The sequence below is a fragment of the Pimephales promelas genome, chromosome 7 (genome assembly GCF_988280905.1).
Source record: "Pimephales promelas chromosome 7, fPimPro1.hap1.1, whole genome shotgun sequence".
Lineage (NCBI taxonomy): Eukaryota > Metazoa > Chordata > Actinopteri > Cypriniformes > Leuciscidae > Pimephales > Pimephales promelas.
Genome location: NC_142775.1, coordinates 41,784,642 through 41,805,952, shown reverse-complemented (window position 1 = coordinate 41,805,952; position 21,311 = coordinate 41,784,642). Strand labels below are relative to the sequence as shown.

At 39.4% G+C, this 21,311-nt stretch overlaps 1 protein-coding gene across 1 annotated transcript; it reads left to right on the top strand.

Annotated features, from left to right (window-relative positions):
• The first annotated feature begins 1,164 nt into the window (after window positions 1–1,164).
• LOC120489794 (inhibin beta B chain) lies at window positions 1,165–12,042 on the top strand. The gene is made up of 2 exons (XM_039686903.2): window positions 1,165–2,066; window positions 10,326–12,042. Exons 1-2 carry the CDS (start codon window positions 1,691–1,693, stop codon window positions 11,105–11,107), a joined length of 1,158 nt encoding a protein of 385 aa, XP_039542837.1. The 5' UTR covers window positions 1,165–1,690; the 3' UTR covers window positions 11,108–12,042.
• Window positions 12,043–21,311: the final 9,269 nt, after the last annotated feature.

The following is a 21,311-nucleotide window of genomic DNA, read 5'->3' as shown; positions in this document are numbered from 1 at the left end:
TACAGTATCCTTCATCCACAATATAAATGGATCATTTACAATGGATAAAAATGGATAACTGGTATTCCATTATGAAAAATATGACAACCATTGCAAGTGACATCAAAGAACTAAACGCAAGACGGTGTGTCATCTTTAAATAGTAATGAACTGCATTCTGTTAGGAATTAATTGCAATTGTTATATATTAGGACAAACCATGGGTAAAAATTGTTTACATGCTGATAATCTTTATAGAAGTTATATATTCTGAAGTGGCACAAAGTATACTCCACAAAAAGGTGTTTTGTTGTTTACTTTTGCAGAGAGATGGCATCAATACACAAGCAAAAGCAATGTTATTAAATTTCTAATATTCTTTAAATAATTACCTTTCCAAATACAGAAACCAGAACCATTAATTAAACAAATATGAAGTAAGCTTTATTAGTATTATATTAGTACCCTATGTAGCTAGCCTACGCTATGAATATTCATTATGACATGAATATTACATATTTTATACGACAAAATAGTCAAATGTACGGATTAATGATAATGTATATGGCCATAGCAATGTAACATGTATTCATTTTGTTGAAGCGATAGATGGCACCATATCACCTAAGAACAAAATGTGTAATCCAGCTCCTACCCGCACTACACTGAAATAAATAAACCGGTGTGATAATTTACCAAACAAAGCGAAACTTTGTTGACCAAATTTTCTCAGGCTTTGCAAAAGCGACTCCATCATCTAAGTGTATTTTATAAATTGAATCTAAAATTAAAATGAATGACAAATATAATCATCAATAAACCATACAGGTGCTGCTTTATAACTTTTTTTAATATTTCTTTATATACATAAAAACACGATGCATAAACTGACGTCAAAAGCATCAACCACCAGAACTTTTAGATAGTATGGTTAAATGTAGCCTATTGTTCTGCTGTTTGAAAGAAACAATTTAAGTTAGGACAAACACTGCAGTCATGTTGACATTGAAAAGGTTAATGTGTAAAACGTTGTATAGCCTATATATTTGTATAGCCTATATATTATATTTGCAGATCCAGTGGTTATGCACATATGCAGCACGCTAAACGTAACTTGTTAGCGTAATCTCTCGCGTCCAGTTGGTTGGGCGTCCCCACGTGGTTTGAAGTATAAAAAAGTTTCAGCGCGAGGTGCTCTAGTGTCGTGATAATAACACGAGAGAAAAGACCAAAGGACAACATCCCTCCTGAGGCTGAAGAAAAACGAGAGAACATACACAATTCACAACACCATTACTGAGAGAAGAGGAGCACTTGACATTCGGTGGAAAGACAAACAGTGCATTTTTGTCTTCAAACAAGAAAGAGTTTTTGACTACACTGAACTTTAAAGGAATACGTTACACGACCAGTAGCCGGTTTGTTTTGATTCTTCACACAAGTCAATTTGTCAGTTACCCCGGAGATAAGGAGCTTTCGCGCTTTTTAACTGACGTCAATTAAGACTGATATTATTTTTTTGCGACTAGCCATCATTATTAATCAATGTGTTTACACTTGCTATGAACGTTTCTAAAAAAATGACCGCGAGCATGATGATGAATGGAGATCTGTCAAAGGAGGTTGTTGGAAACGTTACAACTCTGTCCTGTTTATAGATCAATTGAATTCATGAACTGATTTGTTTGCTGTAGACACGCTATTTAAGAAAATGAGTATTTACATCCTCTCTCTAACCTGTTTAATGGCTTGCATGCTCTCAGCCCAGTGTAGTCTGGGAGCTGAGACGGTATCGCAGGAGTCTCAATGTGTCTCTTGTGGACTTGGGCATTCGGATGATTCGGGGCGACTGGACACGGACTTTCTGGAGGCGGTTAAAAGGCACATATTGAACCGGCTGCAAATGAGAGAGAGACCAAATATCACTCATCCCATTCCCAAAGCTGCCATGGTAACGGCGCTGCGCAAACTTCACGCGGGTAAAGTTAGGGAGGACGGGAGGGTTGAAATTCCCAACTTAGATGGACATGCTGCCTACAACGAGGTGCAAGAAGAAACGTCGGAAATAATCAGTTTCGCCGAGTCAGGTGTGTACAAGAAATAGCATGTTGCATGGCTACTTTCACCTTAATTGTAGAACTATTGATATTGTGGATTCTATTAGTTATCATTTAAATCAAAAACTTAAATGTATGGGGGGGGTATGATTTATTGTAGAGGATGTACTGTAATCATCAATCACTAAACATGTTTTACAAATCAACTATTTCGGTAACACTTGGTGCACTAACTAATGCACAGATAATACTGAATTAATGTGTAACTAATGATTATCTAAGCTATTCATTGATGATTACCACATTAGGAACTAATTAAGAGTCTGTAAGGTTAATGTACATTAATTGTTATTAATTAAATATGTAATTGTCGATTAATTCCATAATAACTCATTTTTTAACTAATAGTGTGAATCAATATGTTAATTACCAGAATGAGCCGAAGCCTTGTATTTCAACTTCCAGATAATATGACAGGTACACTAATAAGCATTAATACATGATTAATTACTCCATTGTTAGTGCAAATTCATGTGCAAATTACTACAATTACCAAATGATTAGTTAATAATGATGTGCCCAAACAAGTAAAGTCATAACACAATGATAGCTTTGCAAATCATTAGCTAATGATTAATTAAAGCAGACGACTGGAAGTTGAAGTGCATAGCTTTGACTAATTGTGGTAATTAACACATTCATTTACACTTTTAGTTAATAAAATATGTTATTAAGGAATTAATACACAATGACGCATTGAATTAATAGCAATTCATGTTTTACTTAATATATTAATCATATAGACTCTTTATTAGTTGCTGATGCAGTAATCATTAATCAATGGTTTAGTTCTTCATTAGTTATACATTAACTCGGGATTATCTGTGCATTAGTTAAGTATGAATTACCCGTATTGTAAAGTGCTACCACTATTTCATTTACAGGTCGAATAGATATCAATACATTGTACCAAAAGTATTAGCAGTTAACTATATGTACTTACTATAGGGTTAGGGTAGGATTGGGGTTTTGGTTTAGGGTTAGTTGCATGTAATTATGGCAAATTTATTAGTTATTACTTACTATAAACGTGTAACATATGTAACAAAGGACACATTAAATCAAAGTGTTACCATGGTGTCAGTACATGCCACATTGACCTTGTTTGAGTGACTTTAGTAAGCTGTGACATTCAGTGGGTCTGTTCCTGTTCCAAAACCACTGCCTACTACCGTCATAGGGAACATGTTTTTCAGTTTCATGCATTGCACTATTTATGAGTAGTGGGGATCTATCTATCTTTAATAGATTAGATTTAATACTTCTAATAAGAACAGAATGCATACACAGGCATACATACATACATACATACATATATATATATATATATATATATATATATATATATATATATATATATATATATATATATGCATGTGTGTGTGTGTGTGTGTGTGTGTGTGTGTGTGTGTGTGTGTGTGTGTGTGTGTGTGTGTGTGTGTGAATTTTGTGATTATAATTTAGCCATTACAAGATTTTCATGACAAAGATGTTGCAGTGATGCAGTAAATTACAGTTACTGAATATGATTTGCTTTAAACAAGTGTTGCAATTTTGCTATTGTGGGTTTTTAAAGGGTTAATGAGACCTTGATCTAATATTTGTATGATTATGGAACTGAAGCAATTAGAATACATGACCCTCTCTTTACATACAATTAGATATGCTGACAGAAAATAATAATTAGTTTGTCAAATGATGACCTTTGCTAGGTGGGTGTTCCTTGATCATCTTCGGGAATGGCAAAAGAGCATCAAAAACATGCCAATCAAATTATTACAGATAATTTGTTAATAAGAGGTAAAGAACATGTCCACGCCTTTTGCCTTATTAACAGACAATAAAGCAATAAAAAAACTTGTTAAAATGAATACAATGCCTTTGTATTTACTTCAAAGGAATTTATACTACTTAAAATAAGTGTTCCCATGGTCATCATAGATAACTTGGAAATTTGAGGTAATTATTTGAGGTAATTGAAAAGTAATGAAAATATAGTGAATGTATATTCAATTACTTTTAAAAACACTTATGCAGCAAGTAACTCTGAACAACTGAGTAAGTAATGCAACTTCATTGAAGGAATGGGAACCCTGTAACTACATAGTTACCCATTAGTTCCAGAGGAAAGTGACTTTTTTTTTTTTTTAACCAGTTCATCTACTATAGATCTATGGTTCAGCTCAATCTACAGGAAAATGTATGAAGCTTGTAACGTGTTAGAAAACATGAATAACATTTTGCTCATTAAGTTCTGTAAATTTACATGAGCAACATTAAATAGAAGCAGATTTGTATATAGATAATCTTAACCTGTCGTCATTATTGGGAAGGATAGCTAATTGATTTGTTAAATATTTTATAATTTTTTTTTTTTTAAAGTTGATGATTCAGGCTTCTTGGAAAAAAAACAAAAAAAAACAAGCTTTTTTATTCTCTAGTCTCACACAGAGAAGCACAATTAGCTTGGACATTATCCGGACTTCTTGCTCCAATAAGAATGGTCTGAACACACTCATGACAGCGCAACAAAAGAAGGCAATTATTGAGCGAGTACTGTGCGTTCTTGCTAAACCCAATATGTCAACATTGGGAACAAAAACAACAAAGAAATCACTCAGAATAATGCATGAGACATTTGAGTCGTTGTGGGTGACAGAGGCTGGGGTGGGGGGGGGGGGGGTGGCCTTCTTATCCTACTCCGAAAATGCATTTCAAATATCAAAGCTCTATCAGGCCTCTTTTCAGTGTGCCCTATTATTCACGACACCTTTGAACCACTGAGCAGCAATGCATCATGAAACTGGCTCCCCGAACCCCCATCTGCCTCAAGGCCAGCTGGCACTAACCCCTCAAGTGAAGGCTGCCAGCCAGGGCATAGCATTAGGACAACCCTAGATCTATCCCGCTCAGAGGTACAAAAAGAGGAATTTGTGAGGTATGCAATGTGCAAATCACTGCAGCTGCAGGCAATTGTGCCGCCTCACGTGTTGCATGCTCTTCCCTGCTGTTATGCGCTATGATGGCAAGCCAGAAGGTGGCTCCTATCCCACTCCATGCTTTAGGAGAGCAATAATAAGAGGACTGCCAAGGTACAGGAGAGCACGGCTGCCAATTTCAGGTCTCTATTGACACTGTCCTATGGGCCATTTCAGAAGTATTTGGTGTCCCGTAGCCACAGAAGCGGAGCGGTAGATGCTCGCTTCTCATTTGTCAGCGTGACCATTCGGACTCGCTGAACTCTTCAGGACCAGTTCAACGCGGGGTATTAAGACTTCATTATTAGACATTATTCAGTGTGGCACAGTGTCCATAAGGTCAAAGAGCCAAATCGATCTCTTTAGAAAATCTTTGTTTTTTGACATTTGATCCAAGCAGGGAAATTAGAGCCTGTAGCGCTAACTGATTGGCTGACAGTCAAAATCTAATCAGGCAGCATGCCATGGCCTTGATCGTATTGATCTTGAACAAGCAGTTCACATTAAGCATTTACAGCACGAGAATAATCTTCAGTGAAACACAGAAACAAACCTAACATCCATTTTCTCAAAAGTACAGTTGCCCGTGCTTATTTTGACAGTATTCTTGTAGGCTATTTTTTTTTTTTAGCTTAATTGATTAATAAACACATTGTTAAGAAATGACTCTAAATCTAGAGTAAAATCATTTTTATCTAGCAATTAAATAAAAAATTAGGGCTGTCAAACGATTAATCGTGATTGATCGCATCCAAAATAAAAGTTTGTGTTTACATAATATATGTGGGTGCACTGTGTATAATTATTTTATATATATATAAATACAAACACATGCATGTATACATATAAGAAAATATTATTTGTATATAAAATATTTATATTTATATATAATATAAATTATGTATAAATCTATATATAGTATATACATAAACATATTTCTTAAATATATACAAGCATGTGTGTGTATTTATATATATATAAAATAATTACAGTGCACAAACTTTTATTTTGGATGCGATTAATCACGATTTATCGTTTGACAGCCCTATAAAAAATATAATTACCTGAAGTGGAAGCTAAAAAATGTTGTATAGCGTTTTACAATATCAGACACAGCTGTGAAATTTGAAATGCAGTGATGAAATGAATATTTGTCATGCTGAATGATTAGATAACTTACCAGTACCTTTTTACATGGTCACATCAACTAGCTCAGAGAAGATACAAGTTAAATGCTGACAGTGAACCACAGGATGCAGAAGAAGCAAACTTATTAAATATTTTAAATATTTAGAAATTAACAGCTGAACCATTCATTTCCTTAAAATCTAACTCATTAAGAATATTTAATAATTGTAATGTTTTGAGTTTTTATTTAATTAAAAGCTGTTTGATGCAAAGGCAAAGATGTCAATGTGATGAAAGAGTTCTGATGTAGTTAAGTGTTGATATTGATGGAGAGAAATTATGCCACAACACATACTGCATCTTGTCTCCCTTTTCGCATTGTCATGGAGAGTGCAAAGCGGTCAAAGCCTTGCCCTGTTATGGCTTGTTTCCACTGAACTGGACACAATTATTTCCGTTTCCACTGCCAAAAGTTGTGAATGGAACTACCAAAATGCCAAACCGTATTGAACCACTTTTTCGGTACCATTCCATTAGGGTACCAAGCCCAGGGGTACGGTAGGGTGGAACTAGACTCACGGCAGAACGTGGATTGGTTGACAAACTTGACAGAGAACCGTCACTTGCTCATGCTACAAGGGGAATGACAACATAAGAAGCGCCATTTTTTTAATATACAGTTGAAATATAATACTACTGTTATTATGTCACGAAATGCAGTTTTAAAGGTTTTTCAGGTTAGAATAGTTGTTTAAAGCTCAAATCTGTGGTTTATTTATAAAGATTTGATCCAGGTTTTGAGATCCATTCCAGGCGGTCACCGGGTGCTCTGCGCTCATGAACCCCACCTGGAACAGCCTTTCCTCGGCTAGACGTTCTGACGTTTGCCACTGAGTCTGACGTCTCTAGTGGTTAAACATGAGATATAATTAGTCTTTTTTTAGACGAGTGATCTTTTATGGGGTTAGAATTGTTGCATTATTCCAAATAAATAGATTTAGATTCACAAACAAATGGAAAGAGTCATTTGATGGAACAAATGGAAAGAGTCGACGTGTAGACAAATCCACAAATAAGTGGACTCCACCCACCGTTTCCTCAAGCCAATCAGATAACGGCCACATTGAGCTGAACAATCATAACACGTTCTCGCTACAACCAATCACGTTAGGCTTTACACTCGGGGTGAGAACTGAATCTGATTCATTTTGAAGATATTTGCTCCCTTGAAATGGAGCTGTAATCTATGGGCGCGTCATTTAAATTGAGCTGTTTGTGGTTAAAACACCCTGTTTCCAAAAGATTGTTGGAGTTTAAGGCTTCTTTAAATTTCCATCAGGATAAACTCAGGATTACACACAAATTATGAGAGCAGCGTGACACGATGATTCGTTGATAGTAAACGGATGCCCGTTCTTCTTCTGAAGTAGCGACTGCACATGGTGGACATCATTTGCACTTTTGCTTTGGGGGGGGGTAGACAGACAAGATGTAAGAAATGACAAAATGGATGATTTTGTCTTTAAAAGCACAATCGTGGCGACAAATAGCTAGCTATGGGACATACATATTATGAATACCAAATATCAGCCCAAATGACCATCATTGAAGATGTAACAGCATGGGGTTTTGAGTGGATCATGAAAAAATAAAAGTTTATTTGCTGTAAGTAACTTTTACAATAAAATATTATTAAGTCATATATAATATTAATTTTTATTATTTTTACGTTTTAATGGGTGAATAAATGCAAATAGCTTGTCTGCTGGGCATTTCACTTTTAAATGCATGATACATGTTTAATGCACTATGGATCTGCTGCATATTGTGACAGTAATTTCACAAACTCGCGTATTTATCACAAGTTTGAATCCAGTTATTCATTAGTCAGCAACTTATTGATGCTTTTCTGTTTTATCATGAAATTAAGATCTCAAATCAATGAATAACGTGACGCGTTCATAACGTTTTGTTCATATAGAGATGTAAGCACTATTTCTCTGGCAGTTTCAGAGGCTCATAAAAATGTGCCTTGGCTTGGTACACACTCGAATGGTCTAACTCTAACGAAATCCAAATTTTAAACATATTTTACTGGAGCAATATTATGGGCCTTAGTCTTACACTTCCTATTTGAGCCGATGCAGATGAATGAGCAAAGTTATTCAGGGCAAGACCACCCTGAGTGTAAAGCATAACGTGATTGGTTGTAGCGAGTACCTGCTATGATTGGCCAGCTCAATGTGGCCGTTATCTGATTGGCTTGAGGAAACGGTGGGTGGAGTCCACTTATTTGTGGATTTGTCTACACGTCACACTAGAAGTGTTTCAAAATCCACAAATGCGTAAGGGGATTTACAAATGCACAGGTTTACAAATAAATGCTTGGCAGAGTTGTGTCTGTGACATGAAACACAAAGGAAAGGAGTGACACTTTCAAGAACGCGCTGTTCAATTTGCAGAATTACTGGAATCGCGTCCTCGGGAGTCATTCTCCTGAGTCAGACTTGGCAAGTCCGAACTTTGCAAACTTGGTATTGAGAAACGCCTAATGTCGGCACTTGACTAAAACAGCCACATGCCGAGAAGCAAGAACAAGATCTACTGTATGTCATCCATTGTTGCTTACTATGTCGCTTTCTTTTTTGCGTGAAAATTACATCAATCGCTTCGTTCCAGCATAGGCTACACCATGCCTATCAAGTATGGTACTGTTGGCAGTGGAAACGCAGCATAGTTTACCATCCCAAATCGTAATGTAGCGTACCGTACCGCTCGGTGGAAACAAGCCATTAAATTCAGTTTGAGCAGGAGCTGTTATACAAGTATATTTGTATGCAGGGGCCTTAGAAAGGCAGGTAACAAGGTGAAAAGGTGGAGAAATCAGTTCAGTGAATGTGTTCCCTATAATCATAGAACATACTTGTTCACACCTGACACCTCTCCAGGGCTTGATTCTCTGGCACTGATACACTTTGACCGTGTGTTTGCACTGTGGAATATAAAGAACCTTGACAGGCCTGTTCAAAAATATATATTTGTTATGGTTTTTTTTTTAAGTTTTTCTTTACAAACTTGGTTAGGGTTTACCAGAAATGTTGACAGCTAGAACAACTATTATAACCCTTTTACTGGAAAATGAAACCATACATTGTGTGATAAAATAATATTAAAATAATCCCCATCCACTGAATTGGCTCTATCACTCTCCCTTACTCTCTCCACCCATAGCTGGTGTGTGGTGAGCGCACTAGCGCCATTGTTTTGTGGCTTTCGTCGCATCATCCAAGTGGACATGACTGTAAAGCGCTCTGGGTGTACAGTAGTACATGGGAAAAAAAGCGCTTTCATTCATTCAAAATGATTACTGATTAGTTTGTAGTTTTGAAAACATTTTCAAGACAATATTTTTTTAAATGTTCTGAAAAGTAGAGCCAAGCTATGAAATGAAGAAGCCACCCCTTTGTGGCAAGTTGTTGACATTAAACCAAACTAATCTGTTTGCAAACATGGTTGTTTTACTATTTCAAAATGTGCCAAACAGCTCTGGCATTCAAATCAGGATTACGGAGAACATGATTCATGTGCAGCTTTAAATATTTCTGGATTTCCCTACTTATATTGGGTGGTCAAATAAATCTAATTATATACACACTCTTGCATCTTGGACTACGCAATTCACTAATGGCCAGTGTCATGTAAATGCCTCATAATGCTTCCCATTTGAAGGGCACACGCTCAATGCCAGCACTCTCCTAATACCTTTCACAGAGCATTGTGTTGTCAGTCTCTGAGGCTCCAGAAGTTCTGGGTTTTCACAGTTCTCTCTGTGAACTCAATGAACCCCCTGGGGAAAGGCCCACGTCCGACAACCCCCATCCTTTCACCCGGTCCAGCATCTTCAGCCCAAACCACGGGGCCAATTTGGACTTGAGCCCAGACCTGTGGCATCTAGTAAATCTTGACAAGTTGGGTGGTTTATGTCAGTGAATGTGGCTAAGGAGAGGTAGTCGTCGGCGGAATCACAACCTGTTTGTGCCATTTCAAATCTGAAAAAAAGGCATAAACGAGATTGTTTTGTGAGAAAGAACCGCCATTAACAAACTTCTTTGGTCTCTTACAGATGATGTGACTCCATCTAAGTCCAGCCTGTACTTCCTCATCTCCAATGAGGGGAACCAGAACCTCTACGTGGTGCAGGCACACCTGTGGCTGTACTTCAAGCTGTTGCCAGGCGCTCAGGAAAAGGGACTGCGACGGAAAGTGACAGTGAGAGTGCACTACTATGAGCCCGGCGGGCAGAACATGCACTGGCCCGTGATGGAAAAACGCGTGGAGTTGAAACGCAGCGGTTGGCACACCTTCCCTGTGTCCGAGGCTGTGAGGGCAATGCTGGCGAAAGGGGGTCGCCGCCAGGACCTCGACATCCACTGCGAGGGATGCGAAGCTGCCAACGTTTTACCCATCCTGGTGGACCCGAGCGACCCCTCACACAGAGCCTTTCTGGTGGTTCGCGCCCAGCAGGCTGAAGGGAAGCACCGCATCCGAAAGCGAGGCCTGGAGTGTGACGGCAACAACGGCGGTTTGTGTTGCCGGCAGCAGTTTTACATCGACTTCCGGCTCATTGGCTGGAACGACTGGATCATCGCGCCAGCGGGGTACTATGGGAACTACTGCGAAGGCAGCTGCCCGGCTTACATGGCGGGTGTGCCGGGCTCTGCCTCGTCGTTTCACACGGCGGTGGTTAACCAGTACCGCATGAGAGGCATGAGTCCTGGATCGGTCAACTCCTGCTGCATACCCACCAAACTCAGCACCATGTCCATGCTCTACTTCGATGACGAGTACAACATCGTCAAGCGCGACGTGCCTAACATGATCGTGGAGGAGTGTGGCTGTGCCTGAACAAAATCCACGTTACGAAAGCAGTGACAGTCAGTCTTTCTGAACCACGTGCATATAGATTGTGTTAATATTTGTGCACTCACAAAGTACAATCACGCACATGTGTGTGTGTGTGCATCAAGCAGTAGATCATCAGATGTATGGCAGGCTTTGAGGCTTTGGGATGATAAGGGAAATGGAACAACAACCTGGTTTTTCTCTAGTTTGCCATTTCTAGACTTAAAAAAAATGGCTCAATACTTTCCTCTCCAACTGCAAAAAGGAGACAAACTGGTGTCACACTTTGATACAAGTACTTAGAAACTGTTTTACAAGCACTGGCATATTTCGATGTCCCTTCTACTTTTCAGAACACCAGCACTTCAACAGCTTGTTTAAGACAAACTATTCCAACTGAGGGGGAGATTTCGAAATCAGTGCATGTCATCTTCCCAGTCGTTCTCAGAGGTATTCCCTTAGCAATGACTAGTTGTCTGCGGCATAGTTAAACCATCGTGAGGCTTCTACTCGAACTGCAAACACCTCTGGACAAGATCGTCTTTAAACTGTTCTACTAATGTGATCTTGAGGTCTAACCGTTACAGCACAAACTTCACCGCTTCCTTCATCCGCGCAGTTCTGTGACTGACGGTGTGCATTCTGTCCAGCTGGTTTACAGGGAGTACGGCACTTGCGAAAACTCTCAAAATGCACAATTTAAAGCACTTGCATAATGCAAAGCCTTCAAAAGGGTAGAAAGAGGTGGACCTACCCTTGCCCATAGTCCTTTTAATATAAAGTGCCGCACAAACTATGCAATGTATTGTAATCCTGAACTATGTCAAACTGAATTCTTCTTTCTGCTTGTCTTGTCTAAATCTTTATCAATACTTGAAATGTGATCTTTCGCTTGCTTTCCAAAGCGGATGATTGTTACGATGTTTGCACTGAAAAGTTGCGTGATTAGTTAAAAAAGAAAACTGCCATTGAAAATGTTATTTTTATAGTAAAACTGAATTTTTTGAAAAAAATGTATTGTACCTAATTAATTGTACCAAAGAGGCCAATATTTTAGCTGTTATAATAAGGTGGCAAGGCCATTCCAATATTTGTAAAAATAATTATTGATAATAATTATTATCCTTCTCAAGAGGCCTAATAATCAGGGTACAACATTATGGATTCCATTTGTAGCTCTGTCTAATTTTTTATACTATGTGTACAGCAAACCGATGAAACAATCTCTTCCTTGTCTTTAATTTTCCAGTCTTCTATTTAATAAAAGCTATTTCTTAGCTGTCGTTACAAAGTCATTTAGTTAAACGGATGTCATCTCTGTACAGATTATGTCAAATAAAAATATTCTTTCTTAAATATTTTGTAACTTTAAAATAAATTCTTACTTTGCATCCCCGTGAACGAGTTGCTTTTAACAGCGTGTCAAATTTACAATACAGATTGTTCATTGGCATGCATTTAAAAGAATATACCAGCTAGACTGAGTCATGCAACCGCTGAAGTTCTGCAAGTCTGCAAAAGCACTTCGTTCACATAATTAGTGGAGCACGTTGCCTTAACTTAAACCACACAGCACACACTGAGATATCGATCAACAAATTGAGACTTATACATACACCAGTTAACACTTTCCACATAAATGCAATGCTCCATGGTTTCAATATTTGTCATTCTTAGTACATTCTTGGCTCAGAGTCAAGAGGGCTCTCACTGCACAACATGTAGGCACAGAGACTGATTACATCAGAGTGGATCCCCTGAAAGCACTATCAACAAGTGCTGCCTTTTCTGAGCCCTACAGGTATAAATGCAAAATATGCGGCACTAAAAAAAAAACCTAAGGCAAACAGAGACACCAGACCAGCACACCTACCAACGGTCAGGGCGTTTCAGACAAATCCTTGGTACAACACTACAAAACGAAAAGCACTTTCCAAAACATAACCCAAGTCAGATAACTCCCTGAGGTGTACCTGTCTTGCATCTGTCAAGAGAGGAAGATAAAGTGGTGTGAAAAAATGACTTGTTTGTAGACGTCCTCTCAGAATGACAGCACAACATAGACGTGAGTCAGAACTGACACCCACATGTAACAAAAATAAATATTTCGCTTTTAGTTTCTAAGTCATGGTAGTTGGAATGTGTTTATATGTATTTGTTTGTGTAGGTGGGTGTTCGGCGTGAGAAAAGGAAGAGAGACGTTCGGAGAGGAGCGGCGGCAGGTAGAGAGATTCAGGCAGAGCTGTCCCGTCATGTAGCGGAGCGTTAACGGTGCCGCTATGACTGCTGGAATGTTAATGACACCATAGCTACGCTGCAGGCAAACTCATGAAGCCACACACACTTTAAGAAAACACCTCAAACCATCTCACATGACAAAACACATACAATACAATCTGTACACACCATCTGAGGTTAACAGGTGTTAAGAGATTAATGGGGACTAAATAGAATGTAAAACAACATATAGACACATCATTTGTCATTATTAAGGGAAAAATGCTTCGAATTTCATGAGCAAACATATGGATCTACTAGGTTCACATTAACGTTTTTTGCGTTAATAAATTGCATGATGTTTTCAAACAAAACAAAATGTTATGTACATAAAAAATTACAGTTAAAACTTGTTAAAAAATCAATTTCAAATAACTTCTGTTTTTAAACATTAAAGAATCATAGGTTTGCACAATTAAAGGTGCAATATGCAGGATTTTTGCAGTAAAATATCCCAAAACCACTAGGCCAATGTTATATATTTTGTTTAGTTGATTACTTACAAAACCCTAAATATTTCCAACTATTTGTAAATCGTTAAAAAATTGCGATTTTTAACCAAGGAAACGGGGCATGTGAGCAGGGGTGAGGAGTCGGCAGTCAATGACGTCATATCTGCGTTACCCCCGGTTTCCGCCAGGTTTGACCTCGTATGCAGTAACCATGGCGACAGACGTGGGCAACTGGGTCGGTTATGCCCGTTATGCGTGCTCAACGGCATGAGCGTCCCTAGCAGGGTTGTGTTCAAACATTATGGACCATGGCAAGCAGACTTTGGGACAAAAAGAGGACTAAAACGAAGATCAACATCTTTCGAGCTCCACCTCTGAGACTAACTCTGAAAAAATGTCACGTTAAAAATATCAATGTATTCACTCATCCATAAAAGATCCATCAGCTTGACGACAAGATCCATAATTCCGCTTAATGCGGAATATACGTCATTAATATACGCCTTTGTTATTGTAAGAGGTTAGCGACCCCTGGTGGCGAAACAATCTTGCATATTGTACCTTTAAGCAGCTTAACTGTTTGAAAACATTGAACATTGATAATAATAAGCAATATTACTGGCGCTCCAAATGAGTATATTAGAATGATTTCTAAAGGATCATGTGACACTGGAATAATAACTGCTGAAAATTCAGCTTTTCCATCAGAAATCACATTTTAAAATATAGTAAATATTATATTCACAATAGCGCTACTTTTACTGTTCTGATTAAACAAATTCAACCTTATGTATAAAAATCTCAACGACTGTCAATTTTTGTAGTGAACACGAGTAACTGTGACTGTATAAATCTCTCAAGAATTTCCCTGTGTTTTCCCCAACTTTTTATTTTTTTCACACAAAAAAATGACCTGCACGAGGCCTGTGAACACTCAGAGAGGGATTACAGGCTAGAGTAAGAAAACTTGAGAACTTGCAAGCATACTTGAGTGGCCCACTGAGCAGAAGGTTCATTAATCAGGCAATTCTCTTATGCCACTTCAAACATTTAAGGAACAAACTAAACCAAAAAGTTTAGTTCAAAAGCTCAAATCTAAATCTAAAATGAATGATCCCGACAGCCATGTTCGAAGGAAACACCTTTTACTCAGCAAGGAAACAACCTAAGGTTTGTCACTCTCCACCTCCCTCCTCCCCTCCACATTGACCCCTTGACTCCCTGAGCACTAGCAAACATTCAAGCCAACAAAGCTTATTTGTGCCATGGTTCTACTTAGTACCGACTAGGGGATCAGGGATCAACGAGGGTCACCTCTATAGGGAACCTAGGAGAGAGTCACCACTGTGAAAGAGCTGATAGTACAGTGTATGGCATAAAAAGGGCAACTAAACACTGAAAGCCCACAGTCAACCACCCCTAACCTTCTGTCTGGCATCCAAAACTCATTTGATATCCATCATAGCCAAACACGATGTTGATGTTGGCTCTGGTCTGCCCATTGACTGGGCTAAATGAAGCTGCTTTGTGGCAGTGTTCTGAAGGATTATTTTAACCTTTGGAGAACGGAAGAAAAGCAGAAAGAAGACTTGTGCCTGTGAGTGATTCCCCGCGCGTACGCCACAGTTAAAAGGAGAGCCAAGAGCAAACAGCTGGCCTTTTGTTCTGCCAGGCAGAGTTTCTGCTCGCATTCATGTGACGTGGTGCATGCAAGGGCTGAAACCGCTGATGGTGAGAGTGACAATGACGCGTACAAGTGAAACTGCCGCACAGATCTGCCTTCAAGTTCACAGACAAAGGCCTGCGACTCTCTGATCTCACAACACAAGGAAAATATGGGGGGAAATAAGGGCATATTTGCCTCGCCGAGCACACTGTTTGCGAGAGGGGGAATTCCATTGGAGGGGATTTCAGGTGTGGTTGCACATTCATCGCAGGCCACTTTAAAGCGAACCATCGTGCCTGCTGCATGGCTCATCATCACGGCTCATTATTTTGCAGGTGCCTTGTTGTTTTCCATTGTTCAGCCTTTAGGGGATTTTTATGATTTGACCAAAACAGAGATGCTGACTGTGGGTGTCTCAAGATGCTGCCGTCTCCATCACGGATGGAAGAAAGAAGACCTTTGTGAGGAGAAACTGATGTCGGAAGAGACGTGTAAGAGAGAAGGGCAGTGGAAAGAGTAGGGGAACGTCGCTCTTGGGTGACACGCCTATTGGTTAAAAGGAAGCTAGAAACAAAGACACAAAGAGAGAAGGCAACCTGATCAGATGAAAAGACACACAGAGGCTTGACATGCTCTTCTATGCTAATGAATGTGGACAATGTCAATATAAATTGAGGGAATGCTCCTCAAGTAAGGGAATAGTAGGCATCACATCATCAAAATGTGTCTGGAGACAACGTATAACTGCAAAATTGACAAGTGAGCTACAGTTATGCACGCTGCACAATGGACGTTTCCCATGGACGAAGCCTCATTAATAAAGCTGTGAATTATGAATGAAACGTTGACTGACCTAAGGATGTTACAGGGCATCCACGATTGCCCTACATGCTGGATTGTATAGGGCTGAAAGAATTGTATTAATTTTTCAGGTCTCTGTGCCAAAAAGAAAAAATAAACAACATTTCAGTTGAAAAAGTGTATTTTCAGGGCATTTAAAGTGCACATTTTCTTGTTCGAATTTTAAGTGTGAACCGCATACAAAATTTATACTACAAAAATTGCTTTTGAATAGTGCATAAATAACTGCATGGGATGCATCCATTGTCTTTTTATGAGAGCAGTACCTGTACCAAGATAATAAAATGTGTTTATATTAAAAAAATCTTTTTCAATAAATCAGTGAAATGTTGCTTTTTATTCAAGTAATCAAAGAAATAATCAACAGATTAATCAAATACCAAAATAATCGAATTAAATAAAAAAAATAACCAAGACATTAGCAACGCAATATGTCTTTTAACATGTTGGAACCATAGACTGTATAAAAAGATGGACGATGCCCCTTCGCTCTTTTCCATCGGAGTGAACTGAAGCCGCCAGTGTCCCGATATGGCGCTGACATCTTGGGACATGAGTCTGCACACTTCTGTTTTCAGGACCAGACATGAGCAGTTGTGAGCAGGAAGTAAAGCCGCAAAATGAAGGCCCCGCCCTCATTCTCGCTGAATCAATCACAAGCACACGCCCGGCACTTTTCTTAAGTAGCCTATGTCTGTTCTGTTCCTCTCCGATGATGTCTGCTGATTGCAGAACCTCATTAAACAGCCCGTTCTCATCCCAAGGGGTTACCTAACTGACGCTTTTGACCATGCGTCAACATCCGACGCACATGGCACCCTTTAGCGTCAAAATAAGACGCGCCTAGTGCTCTAACCCTAAACCTACCGCAGAACTAAACCTACCCGCGTCATCTAACTGACGCTAAAGGTTGCCATGTGCGTCGGATTTAGACACGTGGTCAAAAGTTTCAGTTAGATGATGCTCTAGGATGAGAGTTATCTAACAGACGCTAAAGGTTGCCATGTGCATCGGATTTAGACGCATAGTCAAAAGCGTCAGTTAGATGATGCCCTAGGATGAGAGTCATCTAACTGACGCTAAAGGTTGCCATGTGCGTCGGATTTAGACGCATGGTCAAAAGCGTCAGTTAGATAATGCCCTAGGATGAGAGTCATCTAACTGACACTAAAGGTTGCCATGTGCGTCGGATTTAGACGCATGGTCAAAAGCGTCAGTTAGATGACGCCTTAGGATGAGCATCATCTAACTGACGCTAAAGGTTGCCATGTGTGTTGGATTTAGACGCATGGTCAAAAGCATCAATTAGATGACGCCCTAGGATGAGTGTCATCTAACTGACACTAAAAGTTGCCATGTGCGTCGGATTTAGACGCATGGTAAAAGGCGTCAGTTAGATGACGCCCTAGGATGAGCATCATCTAACTGACGCTAAAGGTTGCCATGTGCGTCGGATTTAGACGCATGGTCAAAAGCGTCAGTTAGATGACGCCCTAGGATGAGCATCATCTAACTGACGCTAAAGGTTGCCATGTGCGTCGGATTTAGACGCATGGTCAAAAGCGTCAGTTAGATGACGCCCTAGGATGAGCATCATCTAACTGACACTAAAAGTTGCCATGTGCGTCGGATTTAGACGCATGGTAAAAGGCGTCAGTTAGATGACGCCCTAGGATGAGCATCATCTAATTGAAGCTAAAGTTTGCCATGTGCGTCGGATTTAGACGCATGGTCAAAAGCGTCAGTTAGATGATGCCCTAGGATGAGCATCATCTAACTGACGCTAAAGGTTGCCATGTGCGTCGGATTTAGACGCATAGTCAAAAGCATCAGTTAGATGACGCCCTAGGATGAGTGTCATCTAACTGACGCTAAAGGTTGCCATGTGCGTCGGATTTAGACGCATGGTCAAAAGCATCAGTTAGATGACGCCCCAGGATGAGAATGCCTTGCGTTAAAATAAGGTAAATACAACTACTATCCACATAGTCAACATTGTGAAAAAAAGTCCGCTGGTGCTTCAGTGACTACTTCGCACAGTGAACCTGTCAATCACAGCTGTCAAACATGATCTCAGAGCACTGTTTTTATAGCATCAAATAACTGACTAAAAACCACTTGAAATTACATCAACATGATAGAAACTACAGTAAATGAGAGAAACTATCTTTGGAAATAGGATATGTGAAGTGTAATTTAATTGTTTAGTTGGTCTCGCGTCCCATTGAATAACAAGGGGAGGCGGGGTTTATGAGCTATACTAGGACCGGTCACTGGGGGGGGGGATCAAGATGTTTTTACTTCACTTTTAAGGGCTTGTGCGGCACGCTTGGTAGGGACAGTTACTGCCAGTTGGAGATATGAACAATGTTAGGAGAATGTTTATTTTCCACCGTTATCTAATTCAGCAGTGATAAAACCAAAATGGGATGTTATTTGGGAAGCAGTGAGGGACCCAAGGACTGTACAGCATCAAAGAACAGAGAGCTGGACTTCTGCGGGACAAGATATCTGTCAGACATCGGGCTTTCCCCTCGGGAGTACAACACAAGTCAAAGGCTATGGTTATCACCCGATTCAAATGAATTTCACAGAGCGCTGAGTCAAAGAGGGAATGAAAACCACACACAGCGTGCGGTTCTCCAATGCCTCTGATGATGATGCCTTGGCTCGAGATACCATCTTAATTTTTTTCCACTCTCAAAGGCTACTCTATGTGAGATTGGAAGTGTGCCCGTAATCTACCACCAAGGAAGCGAATGCTTCAAACAAAAGCCTCTGTTTTAATATGGATCCCATTGTGTGATTTAATGTAAATACTTTGATTGATGACATTTTCAGGTGCATACAGAACATTCCAAAGGCCTGTGCCAGAACCACACCACAGGTAACTATTTAATGGGGGAAAACAGAAACGGGAATGCTGTGAAGAGGGCATACAAGCACAAAACAAAAGAACAGTTTCTATTTAGGAAATGTTTGCCTTTTTTGTACTCAATAATAAGGTGAGGCATAATAATAATGTGGTGATTCAGATTGTTTTACCTACTCTACAGCAACCAAAGCTCAACAACCGCCAAAGCTCAATCTCACCTTACAAAGCACATGTCAATCTTTAATGCTGTTTTTTTCCAGTTCCACAATGATGACATGAGCCATTTGCCCAAAAAAGGTGGCATTGGGTGTGGATTGCTCAAGCGCGACTGACTGAGGTAATGACTATGGATTCCACACATCTTACCTAATGCCCTTAAGCATTGAATAATCCCTCAGTTATCTCAGCCACTTCCTCATGCTGACCACAATTATCAGCTGATGTGAGGGCCAACTGACAGGCGACCGAGTACCAAGCCAGGGTCAAGATTAGATTGGGGAGTTGGACAGCTGTTTGCATGCTGAGAGCCAATGAGAAAGATATGCAGTGTGTGCTTCAAGAGCATCAGGCCTTTGCTGTACTATCGGTACAGACACATAGACACTGACAGGAAAAGAAGACATTGCCTCCAATGCTAAGTTCATGCTGCTGTAATGTGTGTGAGTGTGAGAAGATCCAGACATGGTATGTATCTGATGCAATATGTTACGGGTGGAGTAAACCTTTGGGATTTGTGGATTGCAGGTAGGGAAACCTCATAAATCTTATAGGCATGTCTCGTTTGTATAAATAGCAACCGTAATAATTCCATAAACTTGCTTTTGCATGTGATGAAAAACGTTTAAGGTGTTTATGAGACATTATTATCCATGGCATGTCAAGTCAAGTCACACTTTATATAATGCAGATTGTTTCAAAGCAGCTTTACAGTGATAACAGGACAATGATTCAATTATGCTCACATAGTTAATTTTGGTTGTACAGCAGTTTTAAAAGAATGTCTATGTTGTCATTGCTGATTCAGTTCCGTTGTAAAGATCATCAATAATCAAATAAAAGCAGTTGTGTCATCGTCCAGCTCAGTTCAGTTCTCATCAAATAGTGTCAGTGGAGTCAGATCAATACTATTGTTGAATAATAAGTATCCCCTACTAAGCAAGCCTAAAAAATTGGGAAAAAACTAGGCTCAGTCGGGGGGCCAGTTCCCCTCTGGCTAATGAATGAAGATGGTGTGATGATTCAGGCTGCATTACAAATCAGAAATCAAATTGTGGATCTGTAGCATTCATCCAGTAATTTTTGCTTGAAGTTTGGATTCATCACACGAATATGGAAACAAAATTATTCTTATCTGGTTCTTGTGGTTTTTGTTGAGGATCTGTGCCAATGGTGACCACTGACCAAATGTCCCGAAATTTGAATGCCTTTTAAAATATACAACTCTGTTTTTATTTGTGAAGCCGGTCACTCAGACCTTGATATTAAGTCTCTGATTGAGTCAGTTATATTCACAGTGAAGGGAGGACTCATCACAGCAGATGTTCAGCTGTCCAGTTGTAAACATGAAAACTCTGGCAACAACAACGGAGATAAGGGAAGGAATGGAGCTTTCTGCAAAGTCCCATGACTCACCAACAGGATTTGCTCATCCCTGCGCCAGCAGACCACAGAGAGTGCCTGTGAAGACATCTGACCACAAACTGACCGTAGCGACAGGCTTCCATGTTGGATATGTGCCTTCATTACTGCTTATTTGGAAGATTATATCATGGCTGCTCTGAATATGGAACATTGTGGCATTCACACATCATAAACGTTTTATTTATATTTTTACATTGAGTAAACAAAAATGACAAAAAAAAAACGACGGAACTTAAGAGAAAAAAAAAGGATGAGTAGCATTTGCTTCTAAAATGAAACGGAGACAAATAATGTCTCTAAAGTACTCAACAGTATCCTCACAACTATGTTCCTTTTTTTTAGAAAGAAATATGGTAACACTTTAGAATACGGTTCCTTCGTTAATGAATAACTACACAAGAACTAATGAGTAACACAATATTAACAATCTAGTAA

What these genes read in the sequence shown, in the direction of transcription:
- LOC120489794 (XM_039686903.2), top strand. Translation starts at nt 1,691, where the DNA reads ATGAGTATTTACATCCTCTCTCTAACCTGTTTAATGGCTTGCATGCTC. An exon ending in AATCAGTTTCGCCGAGTCAG is followed by an intron (nt 2,067 to 10,325) that starts GTGTGTACAAGA and finishes GGTCTCTTACAG; the next exon opens with ATGATGTGACTCCATCTAAG.